This window comes from Netta rufina, assembly GCF_964035555.1.
Source record: "Netta rufina genome assembly, chromosome: 15".
NCBI lineage: Eukaryota > Metazoa > Chordata > Aves > Anseriformes > Anatidae > Netta > Netta rufina.
In genome coordinates, this window is record NC_140138.1 from 15,135,405 (window position 1) to 15,152,601 (window position 17,197).

General features: G+C 59.9%; 1 protein-coding gene across 2 annotated transcripts in view; it reads left to right on the forward strand.

The window, feature by feature from the left end:
* Positions 1–17,197, forward strand: part of MPRIP (myosin phosphatase Rho interacting protein) — a 72,926-nt gene that overhangs the window by 12,580 nt on the left and 43,149 nt on the right. For both annotated transcript variants that reach the window (XM_084296002.1, XM_084296003.1), the window contains exons 4-5: positions 13,239–13,390; positions 15,042–15,126. In XM_084296002.1, coding sequence (XP_084152128.1) covers positions 13,239–13,390; positions 15,042–15,126 — 237 coding nt within the window. The remainder of the gene's footprint in view (positions 1–13,238; positions 13,391–15,041; positions 15,127–17,197) is intronic.

Here is a 17,197-nt window from a genome sequence, read left to right on the forward strand (position 1 = left end):
AGCGGGGCCGGAGCCAGGCCTCCGGGCACGGCGCTGCGGCGGTTCTCACGGCTCGCTGCCGGGCCGGTGGAAAACTCTGGGCACGGTCCAAGCGGCCGCAGCCTCCTCCTTGCCCCAGGAGCCCGAAATTCTGCCCGAATCCCATCGGTGGGACGGGGCGTGCGGGCGGGGAAGGCACCGAGTTTGGAAGCGGAGAGGTCTCCGGAGGAGCCTGGTTTGGCACCGCATTCCTCGGCTGAGCCGCTGGCCGGGCTGTTGGCTTTTTTTTTTAATTTATTTATTTATTTATTTATTTTTTTTTTTTTCCCCCTTTCCTTTTACAGTTGGAAGCCACGCGCTGCTCTGTGCTGGTTTTATGACCGAGTGGTTGTAAGGCACCTGCAAAAAGCAGCCGGCCCCGAGCACCCCGCTCCCTGCAGGGCTCCTCGGGACCCCTGAGGGGGGCAAAGCAGCTCGTGGTGTCCCCTTCCCCTCCACCCCAGCTCCCAGCGAGCAGGGAGCGTGCCAGCGGGGCTGTTCCCAGCTCTGCCGAGCCCTGGGTAAGCCGAGCCTGCTCAGACGTGCACAAATTCCTCGCTCCCAAACAAACGGCAGCGGATACGGAGGCCGCCCACCCCTTCTGCTGCCCTCCCTGCAGCTGCTGGGGGGCTCGGCCACCCGATTCCTTGGGGGTCCCGTGCCCATGACAAGCCACTGGTGTCACCCCTCGGCTTCCTTGTCCCTTTCTGTAGAGCTCCATGTGGGGTGGATGGTGTAGAGGGGCTGATATTTCCCCCCCCAGCAGCTGGTGGGTGATGAACCTGCTCCCGTGTTGAGTTTTGGGAAGGGAGAGGAGCACAGCAGTGCCACGAGCCGTCCCATCCTTGTTGCTCCCAGGAGATGCATTCCCCAATTTCCCCATTGTTAGATATTTCCCCATGGTTGGTTTGAGGCTAAAACGTGGTTTAAAAATAATAATAATAAAAAAATAAGCTAAGCCAGATGCATCCAGAGACTTGTTTCGGAGGTGGAACAGTCGCCCAGGAGGAGCTTAGACCTTTGGTGCTTTATCCTCTCCGGTTTCAGATATCCCAATGCCCTCAGCCTGTGGGGAAACAGCCAGCTGGGAGGCATTGCCCTGCTGCTCGGGGACGAAGGGGGGACCCGTGCCAGGATGGGGAGAGAATCCTCTCCCTGCAGCCCCATCCCGGCACGATTCTTCCAGCGGGGAGATGCCGGAGATGCCACTTTGTGCTGTCCAAGGGCTCAACCCGCCTGGTAAAACACCCCATGGGCTCTGCGCTGCTGCTTGCAGCAGGAGAGCAGCTCAGCACCGTGATGCTGGGGTGATTTGGGGAAATTTTGGCTGAAGCAAGGGAGCTGCCACAAAAACAGCGCCGGGGAAGGGGGATGGAGACGGGGAGCGGACGGCATCCGGGCTGCGGGGTGGTGGCGAGCGCAGGCAAATCGTGGAGCGGTCGCCTCCTTTTGTTGTGCTTGCTGCTGCCTATAATTAGCTGCCGAGGTTATAAATAGAGCCCTGCTGCATGGGAACGCCGCGGATGCTGTGGATGAGGCTCACAGGGACCGGGAGCGCTCTCCTTTCCCCCCACCTGCCTGGGGATGGATCCTGCCCCATGGCGTTGGGTCAGAGGAAAAGGCCTGCGCGGCCACGGGGATGCATCCTGGGCTCCTAACGCAGGAAATCGGCCTGTTTGTGGTGGTGTGAGCCTAAATAGGATGGAGCTGATGTCTCTGCTCCAGCCTGGGGTGGGCTGGGTGGTGGGGGAGGAGATGGGAGTGGGGAGGGGACGGTCAGGAGAGCGCCGGCACCGCCGGGTGGGTGCGTAAATGGAAGGAGAGCGGCCAGCTCGGAAGCAGGAGGTCTGGCACCACGCAGAGGGCTGCTGGGGTCACACCTGGAGCCCCACACAGCCCCCTGGCCCTTGAAGCCAGGATGGAGGGGCTGGGAAATGGTTAAAGGAGGAAAAACAGCGGCTGGCGGGGGATCCGAGCGAGGGAGGGATGCGCGCGCGTGGATGCCGTGGTGCGGAGCCGCGTGTGGGTATTATTTCCCAATCGACCCCGCTCCAAATTCCTCGTCCTTCAGCAGAAAGGGGCAGATTTGAAGATTGTCACCCTCAGCAGATCTGCGCCGTGCTAATTCTCATCGTGGCTCCCTCCTTTGTCATCTGCATTGTTGCAAGAAGCCAAGAATCTGCGTGTGTGTGTGTGTGTTTTTCTTCTCCCCTCCTCTTTAGATCAAAGCAGTTTACTTCAGTCTTGGCACGGGATGCAAATTCATTGGCAGGGATTAAAAACGAACCTTAAACATCCTGGCTTCTCCATCCTTCCTTTTTTTTTTTTTTTTTTTTTTTTTCCACCCGTTTCGCCATTTAAGCGTTTCCAAACCCTCCCTGCCCCCTCCGCAGGGGCAGCGCGAGGCTTGGCGAGCCCGCGCTTCCCTCGCGCACGCAGCTTTTTCTCCCCCCACCCCCTGCCCCTGCAGCCACGGTTTTGCTGCCGTCTTCTGCTCGCCAGATCTTGGGAGACTTTCAGTTTCTGTTTAGCATAAAAAGCTCTTGGCTCCAAGCGGGAGCGCGGTTCAGATTTCAAGCAAGCTGGAACAAAAAAAGGGCTGGAGCGGAGCAGCTGCGAGCTGGGCAGCGGCGGTGGGAAGAGCAGGGAAAAGGAAGGCGTTTGCCGGGGAAGGAAGATGCTCGGCGGGGAGGCTTTGCACGGGATGCTGAGTGCTTGTGTAAGAGCTGAGGCAGTAGGAATAGGGAAGCGTTGGGAAATAAGCAGGGGAGCAGCGATCTGTGCTCCTCCAGGGCTGCAGGGAAGGAGCTCCCTGGCGCTGGGGTGTAAAGGAGAAAGGGAGAAAGCGCAGCCGTGCGTTGGCTCTGGGGGATGCGGAGAGATAATAAATGTTGGTGGTCCCCGACTGAGCTCAGGGGTCTTTGGAGAGCATTGTGCTTCATTTTCAGGGCTGCTTTTGGGGAAAAAAAAACAACTTGAACCACCAGGAGCTCTGGGAACTCATTGCTTGGGGCATTGCTGAAGCTGAGCGATGGGACCGCTGCCAGGACCCCCAAAACTGGGGGGATTTCTGCAAGCTTTGGCAGTTGGAGCTGGCTGCTCCTGCTCACGTCTTCCCTGGTGTGAGTGGAGGAAGCTTCTCTCTGTGCCTGTGTCCTGGCCCTGCTCTTGGTGCCTGCAAAAACCTCCTGGGAGGGGTCCCGGAGCGAAAGGCCCTGGTGGGAGGTTTGGGGAGTGAACAGAAAGGACGAAACATGGAGCTGGGAGAGCGAGATACAGCCAGTGGCCTCCTAATTAGCGAGCAGCTTTGATGGCCTGGCCCAGGTGCTTCCTTCCTGAAAACAATGCCGTGCTTATTGTCCTCTGCAGGGCTAGCTGCGAAGCTGGGAGTGCTCCCACACTGAGAAACGGGCCCGGGTGCAAGTGGCTCTGTCCTTTCTGCTTTTTGTTCTCCTCCAGTTAGCAAAGCATTTTTATTTCGCCGACACGCGCAGGAGTGATGAGGGAAACGAGCTGGATTTTAAATCCCTTGTCCCTAATTTACGGGAGATGGAGTGATACGGGCGCTTGTCGTAGCTGAGGTCGTTTCTTCGTGACTCCTGGCAATTTGGGCTTCACCCCCGTGGCCTCCAGCCCGGCTGCGGGGATGTCAGGGCGATGGGGAGGTGACACAACCCATTGCCGAGCACGCAGCCACCCAAACGTCACCCTCTGCGTGCCCTGGTGGCCTCGGACCTGGTTTTCCTCCGGGTCCCACCGCGCTGAGCACATGGAGCAGAGCGTCTGACAAAGCGCAGCCCTCCAGCAGCAGGCGACAGATGGGAGCCCTGCTATTTACCGTGGGCAGTTGCTCCAGCTGCTGGTATTTAAAAAAAAAAAAAAAAAGGAAAAAAAAAAAGAAAAAAAACAGAGATTGCAATGGGAAACAAAGCAGGGAGCTCCTGGCTGTAGCAGGGAAGGCAGAAGGCTCGTTTGGGTGCGTTACGGGGCTAGATGTAATTCTGTAATTCGTAATTCAGCCTTGGTGGGGCCACTGCCTGAGGTCCTCGAGGACCACCGGGAGGCTGTGGGCTACGGGTTGGGTAACGCGGGGCACCCATGGTGCTCTTGTGTAAAAGGAATCCTACGGGGGAACGGCGTCCTGGTGGCCGGCACGGCCCTGCTCCTGGCTCTGCTGGTGGCACCCGCTGGGATTCGGCGCTGCAAAACGCAGCGAGCCCTCGGGGACAGCTCGGGGGGGGCACACATGCATCGAGCGAGGCAAAGCCTCTCCGAAAATCAAAGCGAGCTTCCCCCCCCCTTTTTTTTCTTTTTCCTCCCCTCCTTTTCCAGAGCCATCCTGCAATCCCCGCTTGTTGACATGACATATGTGGGTTGGAGGGAGGCGGCGGCAGCTTCTGGCAGGGGAGGAAGGGGCCGGGGGGGGTTTGGGGGGGGGCTCTGCAAGCCGAGATGCTGATTACCAGGGGCAGCAAATAGCTTGCAGCTGCCTCCGCTCAACACGCTCTTTGTGGCGCTTGCAGCCACCCTTTGGACACAGCTATTTTTAATTTCCCCCAGCGCACACAAAGCAAAAGGGGGGGTGGGCGATGCCGCCGGCGGCCCCCTTTCCTGCTCCTCTTCTTCCCAGCTTCCTCCCGATCTCTGGAGAATTTGGGGGGGGGGGCTGGAAGGGAAGGGGGCGCCCCCAGCTCTGTTTGATTCGGGTTTGCCTCGGGAGCCGGCCTCGGTGTCCCCCCCCGGCCCTGTGCCAGCGTGTGCGGGGAGCTGGGAAAATGCAGAAATAAATAAATACACAATTAGGCCGGCGTCCAGGGGTGGGGGGGTGGATGGGGGGAGCACTGCAAAAAGAGGCTCCGGCCAAATTTTGGAATGCCTGAGAAAGCGGCCGGAGCCGCGGGCGAGCTCGGGGGCTTCCCACCGCCGCTGCTCCTTGCGGTGGCCTCCGAGGAGGAAGAGGAGGACGAGGAAGAGGAGGAGGGAGGCAGAAGGCTGCCCCCATCCTCGCTCCTGGGGGTGTGTGTGATGAGAGCAGGGGGCTCGGCAGGGCAGTGCCCAGGTTAAAACTTGCGTGGAGGCGAGCCCAGGGCTTCGGTGGGGCTTTGTAAATGGCCTTGCTCGGTGTCACCACAGGCAGGGAGATCGCTGGCGTCTTGTGCTGCTGGGTTTGAGGCATTTCTGGTGAAAAATGAGAATTCCCAGGCAGGTTTTCTTCTTCTTGCTTAAGGAGTTGGCCTGCACGCAGCTCTGCCTCGCCGTGGGGCAGCACGGCTCCTCGGCCACCTCTTTGCTTCCAGGAGGCTTGTCACCGCTCCCCAAGCACCAGTGCTTCGAGCTTTTCCCTCTCCTTGTTGGGGTCTCTGGGGAGAAAAGACTCAGCAGGACAGGATCAGTTTTGGGCAGGTCCTCCTAGCACCCTCTGTGGGGTTTGTGCCCGTTGCGATGCTGCAGCTGGGGAGAAAGGGGGGGATTTGGGGGCACCTTGACCATTTCCTCCTCGTTTCCTCCATGGATGAAGTCCTAGCAGATGACCAGGGCGCTGGGGGGGCTCTGGGATATAATCATGATGGTTTTGGTTCGCTTTTTTGGCTGCTTTCCCACTAGGGGAGGGACGTGGGGATTATGGACGGAGCAGATGTGCGCAGGAAGGGGACGTTTGGCTTGCATGGCTGCTGCTGCCCTGCACAGGCTGACGCATGGGGGATGGAGAAACCTCTCTGGGCTCGAGCCCCTGACCTGCACCACCTCTTTTCTCCCCACCAGGGCCTGCTCCCTGCTCCTTAGGACCTCTCAGGAGCAGCTCCCAGCCACGATTTTACTCCTTTCTCAGCAGAGAAGTGGGCTGGGGAATACAACCCCCAAAGCTTGGTGTGTGCACGTGCCTTCGGGCTCTGCTCTTCCCCCTCCAGCTCCAGCTGGAGACCCCCACTCGCCCTGGGAGCCCGGCCGCGAGGTCTTCCCAGCCCCGCAGGAAGCTCTGCAAAGCTCGTAAGCAGAGCGCTGGGGAGTAATGAGGTTTCCAGGCTAATTGGGCAGGATTCGACAACTTCCACCCAAGCATCTGCGCCTGTGGGAGCTGCCCCAGCCTCTGTAGGTCTGGCTTTTGGGGGCTCGTCCTCTTCGCCTTGCTTGCGGTGGGCACCCGTGTGAGGGGCTGCTGGTGGCAGCGCTCGGTGGAGGTGGGATTTAGGGGGGCTGCATTTGGGAACGCTGTGACCTGGGGAAGTGTGAGGGTCTGGTGGTGCTGGGGGGGCTGTTATGGGGCTCCTTGTGGCTCTCTGGTGGGGAAACCCCAAAGAAGCCAAATGGGAGGGAAACCCTGTGGTCTGTGCTGGTAACACACAGCAGGACCCCGGGCATGGAGCTCTTTGGGTTCAGCAGAGCTGGGCCATGATCGGATGGCATCAGCTCGAGCGGGTCTAACCCTGTGTTGTGTGAGGTGGGAGGCCTCTGCCGACCTGGTCTGCTGAAAAGCAGCGCTTCCCTTCCCTTCTTTTTTAGTGAAAAACAGAAAAATTCTACTTCATGTGGAAGTTAAAGATTTTTTTTATTTTTTTTATTTTTTTTCCTGAGACACTGGGAAATGTCTTGCCATTTTATGTACTCTTTTCTTTTGGGAAGCACTTTTGGCTTTTCCCTTCACCCTGGCGTGCAGTTCGCTGTGCTTGCTGGGCCTACCTAGGCCCTAAAATGAAGCAGAGCTCAAATTGATGGCTGTGGGTGGCTTCACGTGGGTGTCATGGTCCTGACGGTCCGTGTGGCAGCACGAGGACCTCCCCTCGGTCTTGCTGCCACCATTTGCTCCAATTCCTCCTCTCGGTGTGTTTGTAGTAAAGGTTGTGGGACGGCTGGAGACCAGGAGGCTGAGCCCTCTGCACCTCTAGGCCGGAGGGGAGATGGGTTCCCCTTGGGGAGGTTTGGGGGCTCGGTTTTATTCTCCCAGCCTGGCTCAGCACGAGGGTGGTGGCATCTTGGGTGCCCTGGGTCAGAGCAGTGCTGAGCAGAAGACCTTGGGAGTTGTTCCAGCAGCACTTGTTGCTGTAAATAACACCGGGGCCTGCATCAGCTGCGGTAATTTTCCTGCCCCGCGAGAAGGCTGGCTCCGAAAACAAGCTCCCTGGCTTCCTTTCCTAAGCTTTTTCCCAAGGAGTGGAGCCTTTTAAATTATAATTTTTGCACCGTTTGGAGGCTTTCTGAAGGATCCTGAGCTAAAGAATCTCCCCCTTGCCAGTTTTATTCCGTATCTGCGGCCATCTCTGTGTGCAGGTCCCCCCCAAGTGGGTCCTGCTGTGGGGACCTCGTTGGTGACATTTTGGGGAGCCCCTTCCGTCCTGGGAGATGGGGAAGGACATCGTGGGCATGGCAGGGACCGCCTGGGACTCATCCCCTTATGCTGAGGGGGCGGAGAACAAAGTCGAGGAGGCCAGTTCGGAGTGCGATTTAAAATTTAAACAGCCAAATGCAAATGGGTCCTGCATGTCCTTCCCACCCCCTGGTGGCTGCCGTCCCCTCGTCCCCGCGCCCTCACTGCAAGCAGGGTCCGGCTGCATGGCCTCGTTGGGTTTTTGTTGTTGGGGTTCTTGCCATGACAGCCCCACAGAGATTTCTTTTCCCTCTGAGAGGGTGCCTGGGGAGCGGGGAAGATTTCATGCTGGCAGCTGCGAGCAGATGGGGTCGGGTGGCTATCATCGCCCCCCTCCTGCTCCGAAGGGAGGAGGACATTTTGCACACAAAACGCCGTTAGCCCTTGCCATGTGTCCGTGCCGTAAGGAGAGCAGGAGGGAAAAAGAGCTTGGAGTTTGCAGGGCTGTGAGATGGTGGCTTTGGCCGGGGGTGTGCCTGCACCGGGCGATGCTGGTTCCTTTGGTTTGGCCCATGAAAACCTGGGACCTTGCTTTTGTCCCCAGCACGGTGCTGATGTTCTCTGCATCTTCTGTCCTTCTTCTGCATCTTCTGTCCTTCTTCTCCTCCAGCAGGGTTGGAGATGGAGAGCATGCGCCTGAGCACCCACCCGGTGACCGCAGCCATCCCAGCTGGGCATGGGGCACTCCCCGACCGTCCCTACCCGTGCAGGCGGTTGTGCCCTCACACGCGGGGCCGGGACGTGGCCATCCCAGCCCCTCACGACCCTCTGGAGGCCCTTCAGCAGGAAAGAGGTTAACAGGAAGGAGGCAGGCGAGGCGCTGGCTGCCAGCTCCAGACCCCGCTTTGGGGTGGGGAGCAGCTGGGAGCTGCATGCTCAGCGCGAGAATCGCCTTATAAGGCCAGGACGAGCCAGTTCCAGCCTCCTGCTTCGCTCCGGCACTCTCTCCCCGGGCGGGCGCCCATGGGGACGGGGACACGGAGGGGACCCGTGACCCCAAAGCGATGCCCAGGGCGCTCCGCGGTGCCGGCGCTGCCCTCGGCACCGGGTGGGAGAGGAGCCCGAGGGTGCTGGCGGCCAGCTCGCGGCCTCGCTCCGTGTTTAGACTCGCTGTCGGTGGACGTAAACACCGGTTCGGCTGAAAAGCGGCCCCTGGCTGAACTCTTCCTGCCCAGCCCCTGCGCTGCGCCCCCTCCCCAAACTGCTCCGGGGGGAAGAAAATTCCTTCCCCCTGGCGAAAGCGGCGATGGAATTGTTTTATCTCCTGGTGGAGGCTTCGGGGGGGCTCTGGAGGGGCCCGGTGTGCAGGGACAGGCGTGCAAGGGGCTTGCACACCCATCCTCGGAGCCTTCAGCTGGTTCTTTGGGGGGTGACCTGGGGCCCTGGGGAGCTCCTCTGGCAAAATTCATTTCAGGAGCTGGCTGTTGGCATCCGTGATGAACAAACGGGGGCTGCCAGTGAGTGATGGGGCTGGTGGGAAGCAGCTCAGTGCTTTTCCGAATGGGATGGCACAGTAACAACGTCCTTCCCTATTGCCTGGTGCATGCCCTGGAAAACCAGAGATTTCTCAGCAGCTTCTCTGAGCACTATCTGCTGATCCAGGCAGGCTGCAGGTGAGGAAGGTGCTCAGGTGGCTGCAAAAAGATCCCCCCCTGCCTGCAGGCATGGTGCAGGGAGAGGAGAGAGCTGCTGGGGGTTAGCAGAGGATGAGGAGCACTCCCACTTGTGGGGAGGTAGAGAGGGAGAGCCCAACCTTCACTCCCCTTTGATGGGCGACTGCTCCATCCATCCTTTCTTCCTCAGAGCTTGCCGAGGTCGTTTTCAAGCTCCTTTGTCTAAATCCCGCTTGCTTGACCTGCCAGATGATCTATAAGTGTAATAAAATCCGCCCGCGGCACAGCTCCGGTCGCGCTGAGGCCGTATCGATAGCTCTGTGCCTAGTGGCAGGATGCCTACAGCGCTCATTAAAACCCTGCTCATTAACGTCCCAGCCCTGCTCAGGCAGCACCAGGACACCGGTGACCGAACGTCCCAGGGGCAGGCAGTGCATCCAGCCCCAGATCAGCAATCCCACTCTCTCCCCACCCCGAGCACGAAGCCGAGCACCAGGCACGGGCGATGCTTTTAGCAGCTCCCCGTGGGGAGCGCGCTGCTCGGCAGCCACCCTCATGAATATTTCAGCTCGGAGAAGGAACATTTGTCAAGAAGCATTTACGGAGGCGGCCTGGATGGTTCTTCCCTAGGCGTGCCCGGCTCGCTGCTCATCTGGGGCAGCTCTGGGAGCCCGGGCAGAGCAAACCCACACCCGAGCCCTTCCCCGTGCAGCACCCGGGTGCCAAGGCAACCAGCTCGCCATGTGAGATAGACAAATGGTGTTTTTTTTTTCTTTAATTTTCCTTTTTTTCTTTTTTTTTCTTTTTCCCTCCTGGTTCTTGGCAGAAAGTAAAATGTCCCTTTTGTTTGGTTTCCTCCTCCCCCTGCCCCATCGCCTTTCTTTAAAGGTTGTGCTCCAGATTTCATCCAGGCGCATTGTGTAACGGCTACGGGCTCTGTGCCCCCGAGGCACAGCCGGTCCCCAGGAACTTGACCAGGGGGTTACCTGCTCCAAAAATGTCTTGTGTGCAGGTGCTGAGTGAACCTCTGGTAACAGATTTGACATTTTGGGGTGCCAGGGGCTCACTCAGGACCATCACCGACCTCAATGAATCCCTGAGCAGCGAGCAAAGCTGCTTGGATCGCCCCCCGAAGCGCAGAACTGGGGGCGCTTTATCCCTTTCCCCTCGGCTCTGACGCTTCTGGTTTTCAGAGAAGATGGAGCTGTGTCAGGAAATGATTCACAGCTCAGGGGAGGCGGGGAGCAGATGCCTCCAAAAGTCCCCGAGCCTCGTCCCATCCCTGGGGGCTGCTGGTGTTACGGAGGGCACGGCGCAGCGGGGCCGGCATCCCGGGTACCCGAGAAGGCAGAAGCGAGCCCTGTAGGTTTTGTGCTGGTATCGAGGGGGACGCAGCCAACACGTGCGTGTGTAAATAGGGATCTGTCATACCCCAGGGAATTGGCGCTGCGATCGTTTCTTGGCGCCGGGTCCCCTGCTGATACTGGCAGCGCGGAGCCGCGGCTGCTCATCCGGCGCTGTGAGCTGCTCCGCTCACGCCCGGGCTGCTGCTTTCCCTGCTCGGGAGGGGGATTCCACCCCAGCCTCGAGTTTTCCCCATTAAAAGGCACCCACTGGGCACTGGAAGGGGGTAGCCGTGCCCTCCGTCCCGTTGATGGCACAAAATCAAGGCCAGCACCTGGGGACGGGGCTGTCCCCGAGGTGGGGACCGGCAGAAGCCGGGTGTCTGCTCCTGCCTCACCCCGGTGCAAAGCTTCCCGTGGCCCCGGGGTCAGGCCCAGCACGCAGGCGGGCGCTCAGCCTTATATCAAAGCCTCTCTGCTCTTCAAAGGGCTGCTTGAACTCCCTGCCTTGTTATTGTTTTGGTGCCTGCGCCGAGCAACACCTCCCTCCTCCTGCATTTCGTTATTGCCTTCCACTTGCCGGGGCCACGCAGCCCTGCCCTGGCCCCGGCAGCAGCCCAGGGCCCCTCTGGGGAGCCCCGCTGGGTTTTTGGGTGCTCCCCAGGGAGCCGCGTCCTCGCCTTGGGGAGCTGCGTCCCAGTCTTTGGCTTGTGCTCGTGCGTGCTTCCACCTCGCAGCATTTGCATCTCGCCCTGGCTTCAAAGCGCCTTGCCTTGGCTGCAAGGAAGGAAATAAAGAGATGTAAAGGGATTTAAATCCCTCCCGAGCGAGGCTGCTGGTCCGTCAGGTTTCAGCTCCTGCCCAGGGGTGTTGGGGGTTGCCGGTTTGGCCACGGTGCCTTTCTTCTCCCCGGCTGTGGGTGACGGGGTGCCCTTCTTGGTGACCCTGTTCTGGAGCTCTAAGTGAGATTTTGGATGAGCACCGGTGCAAATCTGGCTGTCACAAGGAGGGGTGCGTGGCAAAACCACTTCACAACTGGACTGGTGGAGGGGGGAGCCCGAAACTGGCTCCTCTGCTGCGGGCGAGCTCAGGTTGGGGCTGGATGAGAGCCATGGGGAAGCTGCCCAGGGGTTTGGGAAGGAGGAGGGCAGGCGAGGCTTGCAGGGAGCCTGTGCTCAATTTGGATGTGCCAAATCCATGCCAGGTACCTGCGGGGCCTCCCGGGGATTTGAGGGGTGCACGAGGCAGCAGGGAGCGAGCTAGCATCCTACAGTGCCCACGGGGCTCCCTCGTGGAGCCACCCTCAGCCCCTTTTCCCCTTTCCTGGCCCTGTTTCCCGGTGCACACAGGCCGTGGGTGGGGAAGGGGTCAGACCCACACGGCCGGCCAGAGTTCATGGTCCTGGAGGCCTTGGCACAGCCAATGGCTGGGGAGACAAAAACGTTTCCAAGGCTCCGCTTGGAGCCGGAGAAAGTTTTTCCGTAGGGTTTTTATAGCTACCGGAAAGCGGGGTTTTATTTTTGTTGTCTAAGACAAAAAAATCCTCTTAGGAGTTGACTTCCCGCGGCAGCGAGCGGGGAGGGCTGCGCTCGAGGCGTGTGGGGCTGCGCTGGGCTTTTCTTCCCCTTCCCCCCGCGGGGTCTGCGGACGCTGGTGCTGGTTTTTATGAAGAAAAAGAGGTTTTGGGGTCCCTGGTGTAAGGCTGGGACTGTCAGCGTGCCTGCACCGACGCCGCAGTGTCCCTGACAGCTCCCTGCGTGGGATGCTCACGCTCTCTCTTTGGTTTGTTGGGGGGCACAGCTGCAGGGAAAGCTTTCTCCTGGGGGAAGGGGGATATTTCCAACATCTGCACATGGCAGAACCGGGGGGCTCGGGGGGCTGAACTGAATTTCCTGGGGTCACAGGCTGGGGCCGGCACAGCTCTCCCCGCTCGCCTCTCCTTTGCACACCGCAGGCTGTTTTGGAGGTGGTTTGCTGGCAGAGGAGCCCGTTTCCATGGGAGAAATCTTCACAACACCTGCCAAAAAGCCGTCTCCCCGTTGGCCTGGCCATCTGGAGGGCGAGAGGAGGCTTTGCTGGGGCGAGGAGCTGGTGCCGGGTGCTCCTTTGGTGCCGTTTGCAACTCGGAGAGGTCCCTGCCCGGCTCCTTGATGCCCCAGTGTGGTTTTGTGCAGGTCTCCGGTGAGCTGGCATGCCACGGGGGGACCCCAGTGTCACTGTGCCCTGCTGGCAGGACACGCAGCGGGATGGGGATGGGGATGACGGGGACGTGGCATCGCCGCTGTAATCGGATGAGCCGCTGCTGCTCCAGATGGAGCCGTCAGCTCTCATCAGCGCTGACACCTCGCCGGGTCCCTCGGCGTCCCCAGGGGACCAGGAGGTGACACCGTGCTTGCAGAACCTATCGGGGGGTCCCTGCTGTGCCTCTGCCCGATGAAAAAGCAGATTTGTGCCCTCTTCCCCTCCCTGCTCCCCTCGGCTCGGCCTCTTCCAGAGAAGATCAGGCCCCGAGCAGTGCGGGTACGCAGCGGGGAGCATCGTGGTGCCCGTGCCACCCCTTTTATCCCCTTTGGACACCCCCTGGAAGTGATCACCTCGTGCTGGTGTTGGGCTTGCAGCCCTGGGGCCGAGAGAGGAGCATCCCCTGGGGAAGGGGGAGGACGTCAGGGTGGAAATAACGCTCCCTGGTATCGCACAGCTCCCGGGATGAGCAGTTTGTGCAGCACCAGTCGCTGCAAACCCTTCGCCGTGTGCCAGCGTGGGGCAGGATGGGTCTGAGCATCGTGGGCAGAGCATCGGGGTGCGCAGGGAGTTGGGGTCTGCCACGAGAGGTTTAGGGCGAGCGCCGTGCCCACCCACCCCTCTCTCCTTACGCGTTCTCCTTTCTCCTTCCCCCTACAGCCCACGACCCTGCCGCAGGGCACCATCAACATGAACCAGTGCACGGACGTGGTGGACGGGGAGAGCCGGACAGGGCAGAAATTCTCCTTGTGCATCCTGACGCCGGAGAAGGAGCACTTCATCCGGGCTGAGAACAAGGAGATCATCAGCGGGTGAGTGCGGCTCCGGGGCCCAACCACCCCCGGGAGCCTTCAGCTGGGAGGAAGAGGAGGGCAGGGAGCACAGCCTCATGCTTTGGATGCACCAGCAGGGACCACCCCAGGGCTGTAATTACTGCCTCGGGGATTGCCTCGGTGTTGGATGGTGACCTGGAAACATCCTTTTCCCTCTCCTTCCCGTCCTTCCCGAGGCATGGCACCTCCTCCGTGCCAGGCTGGTGCTTCCTGCTGAGATATTTCTATTTCCAAGCGCCTCTGCGGGTTGCGCCTCCCCCGTTTTCAAAGCTTAAAGAGGCATTTTCCTGCCAGGAGCTTGGGATTTGGCTCAGAGGGGTGTTTTCATGGGTCAAAACTGCCCTGCTCTACCAAGACCAGTGGGTATGGGTGACTCTGGCTCTGCGCACGGCGTGCAGCAGTGGGGACAGAGACACCAGGGGAACACGGCACAGGGATCTGGCACGGCTCCTCTCCTCCAACCAAGGAGGGTGCTGTGCTTGTGCCCCAAAACCTGGCTCTCCCCCGGCTCCCTTCTCCCTCTCCCCACGCTCCCCTTCGCAGCTCAGCCTTTGTTCCCGGCCCTGCCAGCGGCGCGAGGGGAGAGGCATTGCAGAGCAAGGTGGGGCTGATTTATTGTTCGCTGGCCCAGCGCTGGATTTCGAAGCAGCGCGTTTTGCTCCTGACTGCAAGCATTAATCATCCCGGAGCAGTCCCGCTCTGGGCCCGAGCCAGGCGGGTTTCATTTGCAGTTGCAGCACGACAGGAAGATTTCCCCGGCTCGGGGAGAATTTGTTTTACGTTTGTTGCATGCTTCTGGCATTTATTGCTTAACCAAAACCCACTTGATGTGGTCATCTCAAAGCGCTTTACAGCAGCAGCGTGCGAAGTGGGAGGAACAGGAGGGCAAGGCACGGAAATCTCAAGCACGAGCCTTTTCCAGCGGTCGGCGGAGCCTCTCCGAGTGCACGGGGATGGAGGGGCAGCCCGTGGGAAGGCATGGGAGGGTGCCCCGAACGAGAGGCTCGTGCACGGGCTGGGCTTCTCCCTGCCAAGTTCACGCTGCTCTTTCTCAGACAAAAGCTCATTGTTAGCGCCTCTGAAGGGAGAGGGTCCTGCCAGAGGCTCTGTCCCTCCCCTCGCTCGGCAGCTCTCAGCTGGCTTTTAGGATCCTTGAATCCCTGCCCGCTGCCACCCTTGCCCACGACCTCTCTCCCTCGCATTGAGCCGAAGCACCCTGGAGATGTTCCCTGTCCCTCCTTCCCTCCTGGCTTGCCTCGGGAGTTTTTTTCCCCCAGGCACTGGCTGGGAGGATTTGGGGGCACCGTGGTACCCCCCAACCAGCTTGGAGAGGCTGAGCTCCTCCGCGTGCAAGAGGAGGGAACATTTATGGCCAGTTTGGGGGAAAATTATGGCCAGATTACCAACCCCTGGACACGGCGGTTTGGGGTGAGCGCTGTCTCTGGAGGGAGCGAGCCCTTGGCTTGCAGGCAGCCTGCCCTCGAGGCAGATGGGGCCGTGTCTGCATGACCTGCTCAGAGCCCCCCAACAGTGGGATCAGCTTTGGGGTCTGTCTGCAGCTGCCCTACACCCCGAGCGCTGCCATCCCTTGTGGCACAGACCTCACCCGCTGCTTGTTCTTCACCCGCAGGTGGCTGGAGATGCTGATCGTGTACCCCAGGACCAACAAGCAGAACCAGAAGAAGAAGAGGAAGGTAGAGCCCCCAACTCCTCAGGTAACCCCGGGGGGACACACCGTGGCTTGGGACCACAACTCTGAGCACCCACACCCCCCAAAACCATCGGGGTGGCCGCGGTCTCCTCGCCCCAGCCCTGCACGTGCTGTCCCAAATCCACGAGGTCCCGGGGGGGGAACAGGAGAGGTGCTGGCTGCTCACGGGCCTCTTCGGCAGAAGCAGGACGAAATTCCAGCGGGCTCCGGTTACCCCCTTTGGAGATGACCCCGGAGATAATGGGAACGAAAGGAAAATAGTTAAAGGCCAGGGCCGGGCTGGGAGCTCCGGGGGCCGGAGCTGAGCTCTCCAGGGACCCGGCGATGGCTTCGCCTTCATTTTGACTATAAATGGTAAAAACCGGGGCCGGCCGTGACTCACTCGTTCCTGCCGGGCTCCCACGTGGCCGGACTGGGGGAGAATCCCACAGATTGGGAACGTGACCCCGAGGCCGAGCTCGTCCCTCGCCGGGGCTGAGAACAGACCTCCGGGTGCGCGTCCCTCCGCCGCGGGGACCGGCTGGGACAGCTCCTCCAGCGAGCCAGGGTGAGGGTCCCGAGGAGTGAAAGTCACTTTTGGGGTCCCCCCAGCCCCATTTTTCCTGTCTCTTCCTCTTTAGTGATGTCCCCAGGATGGTGCCAAGCACGCTGTGGGTGTCTGCATCAAGTTTCCACCCCTCCACTGACTCTGATCAACGGGGACCAAAAAAAAAAAAGATAATAACGGGGCGAGGTGATGCTTTTTTTGCACGCCCTGCTGGAAATCCGAGCTGCCCCCTGCAAAGGGATGGGGTCAGCACAGCCTCTCGAGCACCAGGGATGCTGCAGGGGAGATGCCACCTCCGTGGCCACGAGCGGGCACGTTACAAGTGCCTGGCCTCCATCCCGGGGGGGCTGCTGCATTTGGGGCACCCCAACAAGCTGGCACAGCAGGGCAGGGCACGCAGCCTGCCGTGGAGCTTGGTGCAGCCCTAAACCCAGGCAGGGTTTGGGAAAGGGGGACGGGGAAGGGGGAGGAGGAGGAGAAAGGGGCGAGGAGCCAGCAAAACATCATTCTGGGTTACATTTTATCGCCATGGCAACTTCTTGGAAACCTTACAGGATCGGAGCTGCCGAGCACCAAATAAGGGAAGCGGCTGCGGGGAGGACGCTGGCTCCCCACGCACGCAGCCGTGCACCCCAGGTGCTTGGGGACAGGGTGAGCGAGGAGCTTGGTGGCCCTTTTTCCCCCTTGGTTCGGGGCACAGCATCTCGGGGGAGTTTCTGCTCCTCCAGGAGGGTGCAGGATGCTGTGCCCTGCGCCCTATCCCTTTTTCCGCCCTCCTTCCACCCTCTCCATCAGGGTGGAAGCCCCGCGACAGCACCAGTAATGCTGGAAAAAAGCTGAAATTCACTTTGCAAATCCAACCTCTGCATGGGACTCTCCGCTGGCTGGGTGCTGCGCTGCTTCAGGCACTCAAGGACAACCCACAAAGCCAGAAGGAAAACGCAGCAGTGCCTTTGGGCGTTTTGGGGAGAGAACCAGCAGCACCCTCTGTGGAGTGGCCTCTCCTGGAGCTGGCTGCCGTTCAGGTCCCTCTCCGTGTGCCGGTGCAGAAGGGCTGGTTTATTCCTAAAGAACATTGCTCCAAGAGCTGCTCTTCGGGCAGGGGTTGCCAGATGCAACCCCAGAGGTGTTTTCACCTTTGCTTTGCAAACAGCTTGAGGGCTTAGGAGAAATGAAGTTCCTCTTGCAGTTTGCCCTGTTCCTGGGGAATGGAGGCATTATCTGGGGCTGAAATCTGGGATTTGAGGTGCCCTCCTTCAGGCCTGGTTTGCAGTAGGGTGCACGAGGCTCGCATGCCAGAGTTAATGCAGCTGGAGGTCGGTTTTGATGACTTTGGTGCCTGCTCCTTTGGTGAGCCGTTGGTTCCGAGTGGCAAAGGGTTAATTGCTCTGCTTGTTTATAGAGCGCTTTCTGGCCCTCGTTTCTGTGTTTAATTAAATACATATCTCCAGATAATGATACGGGGGTGGATGGAAGGAATATATAGAAGTATAGATCCGACGCTGGCACTTGGCTTTAGGCTTTGGAT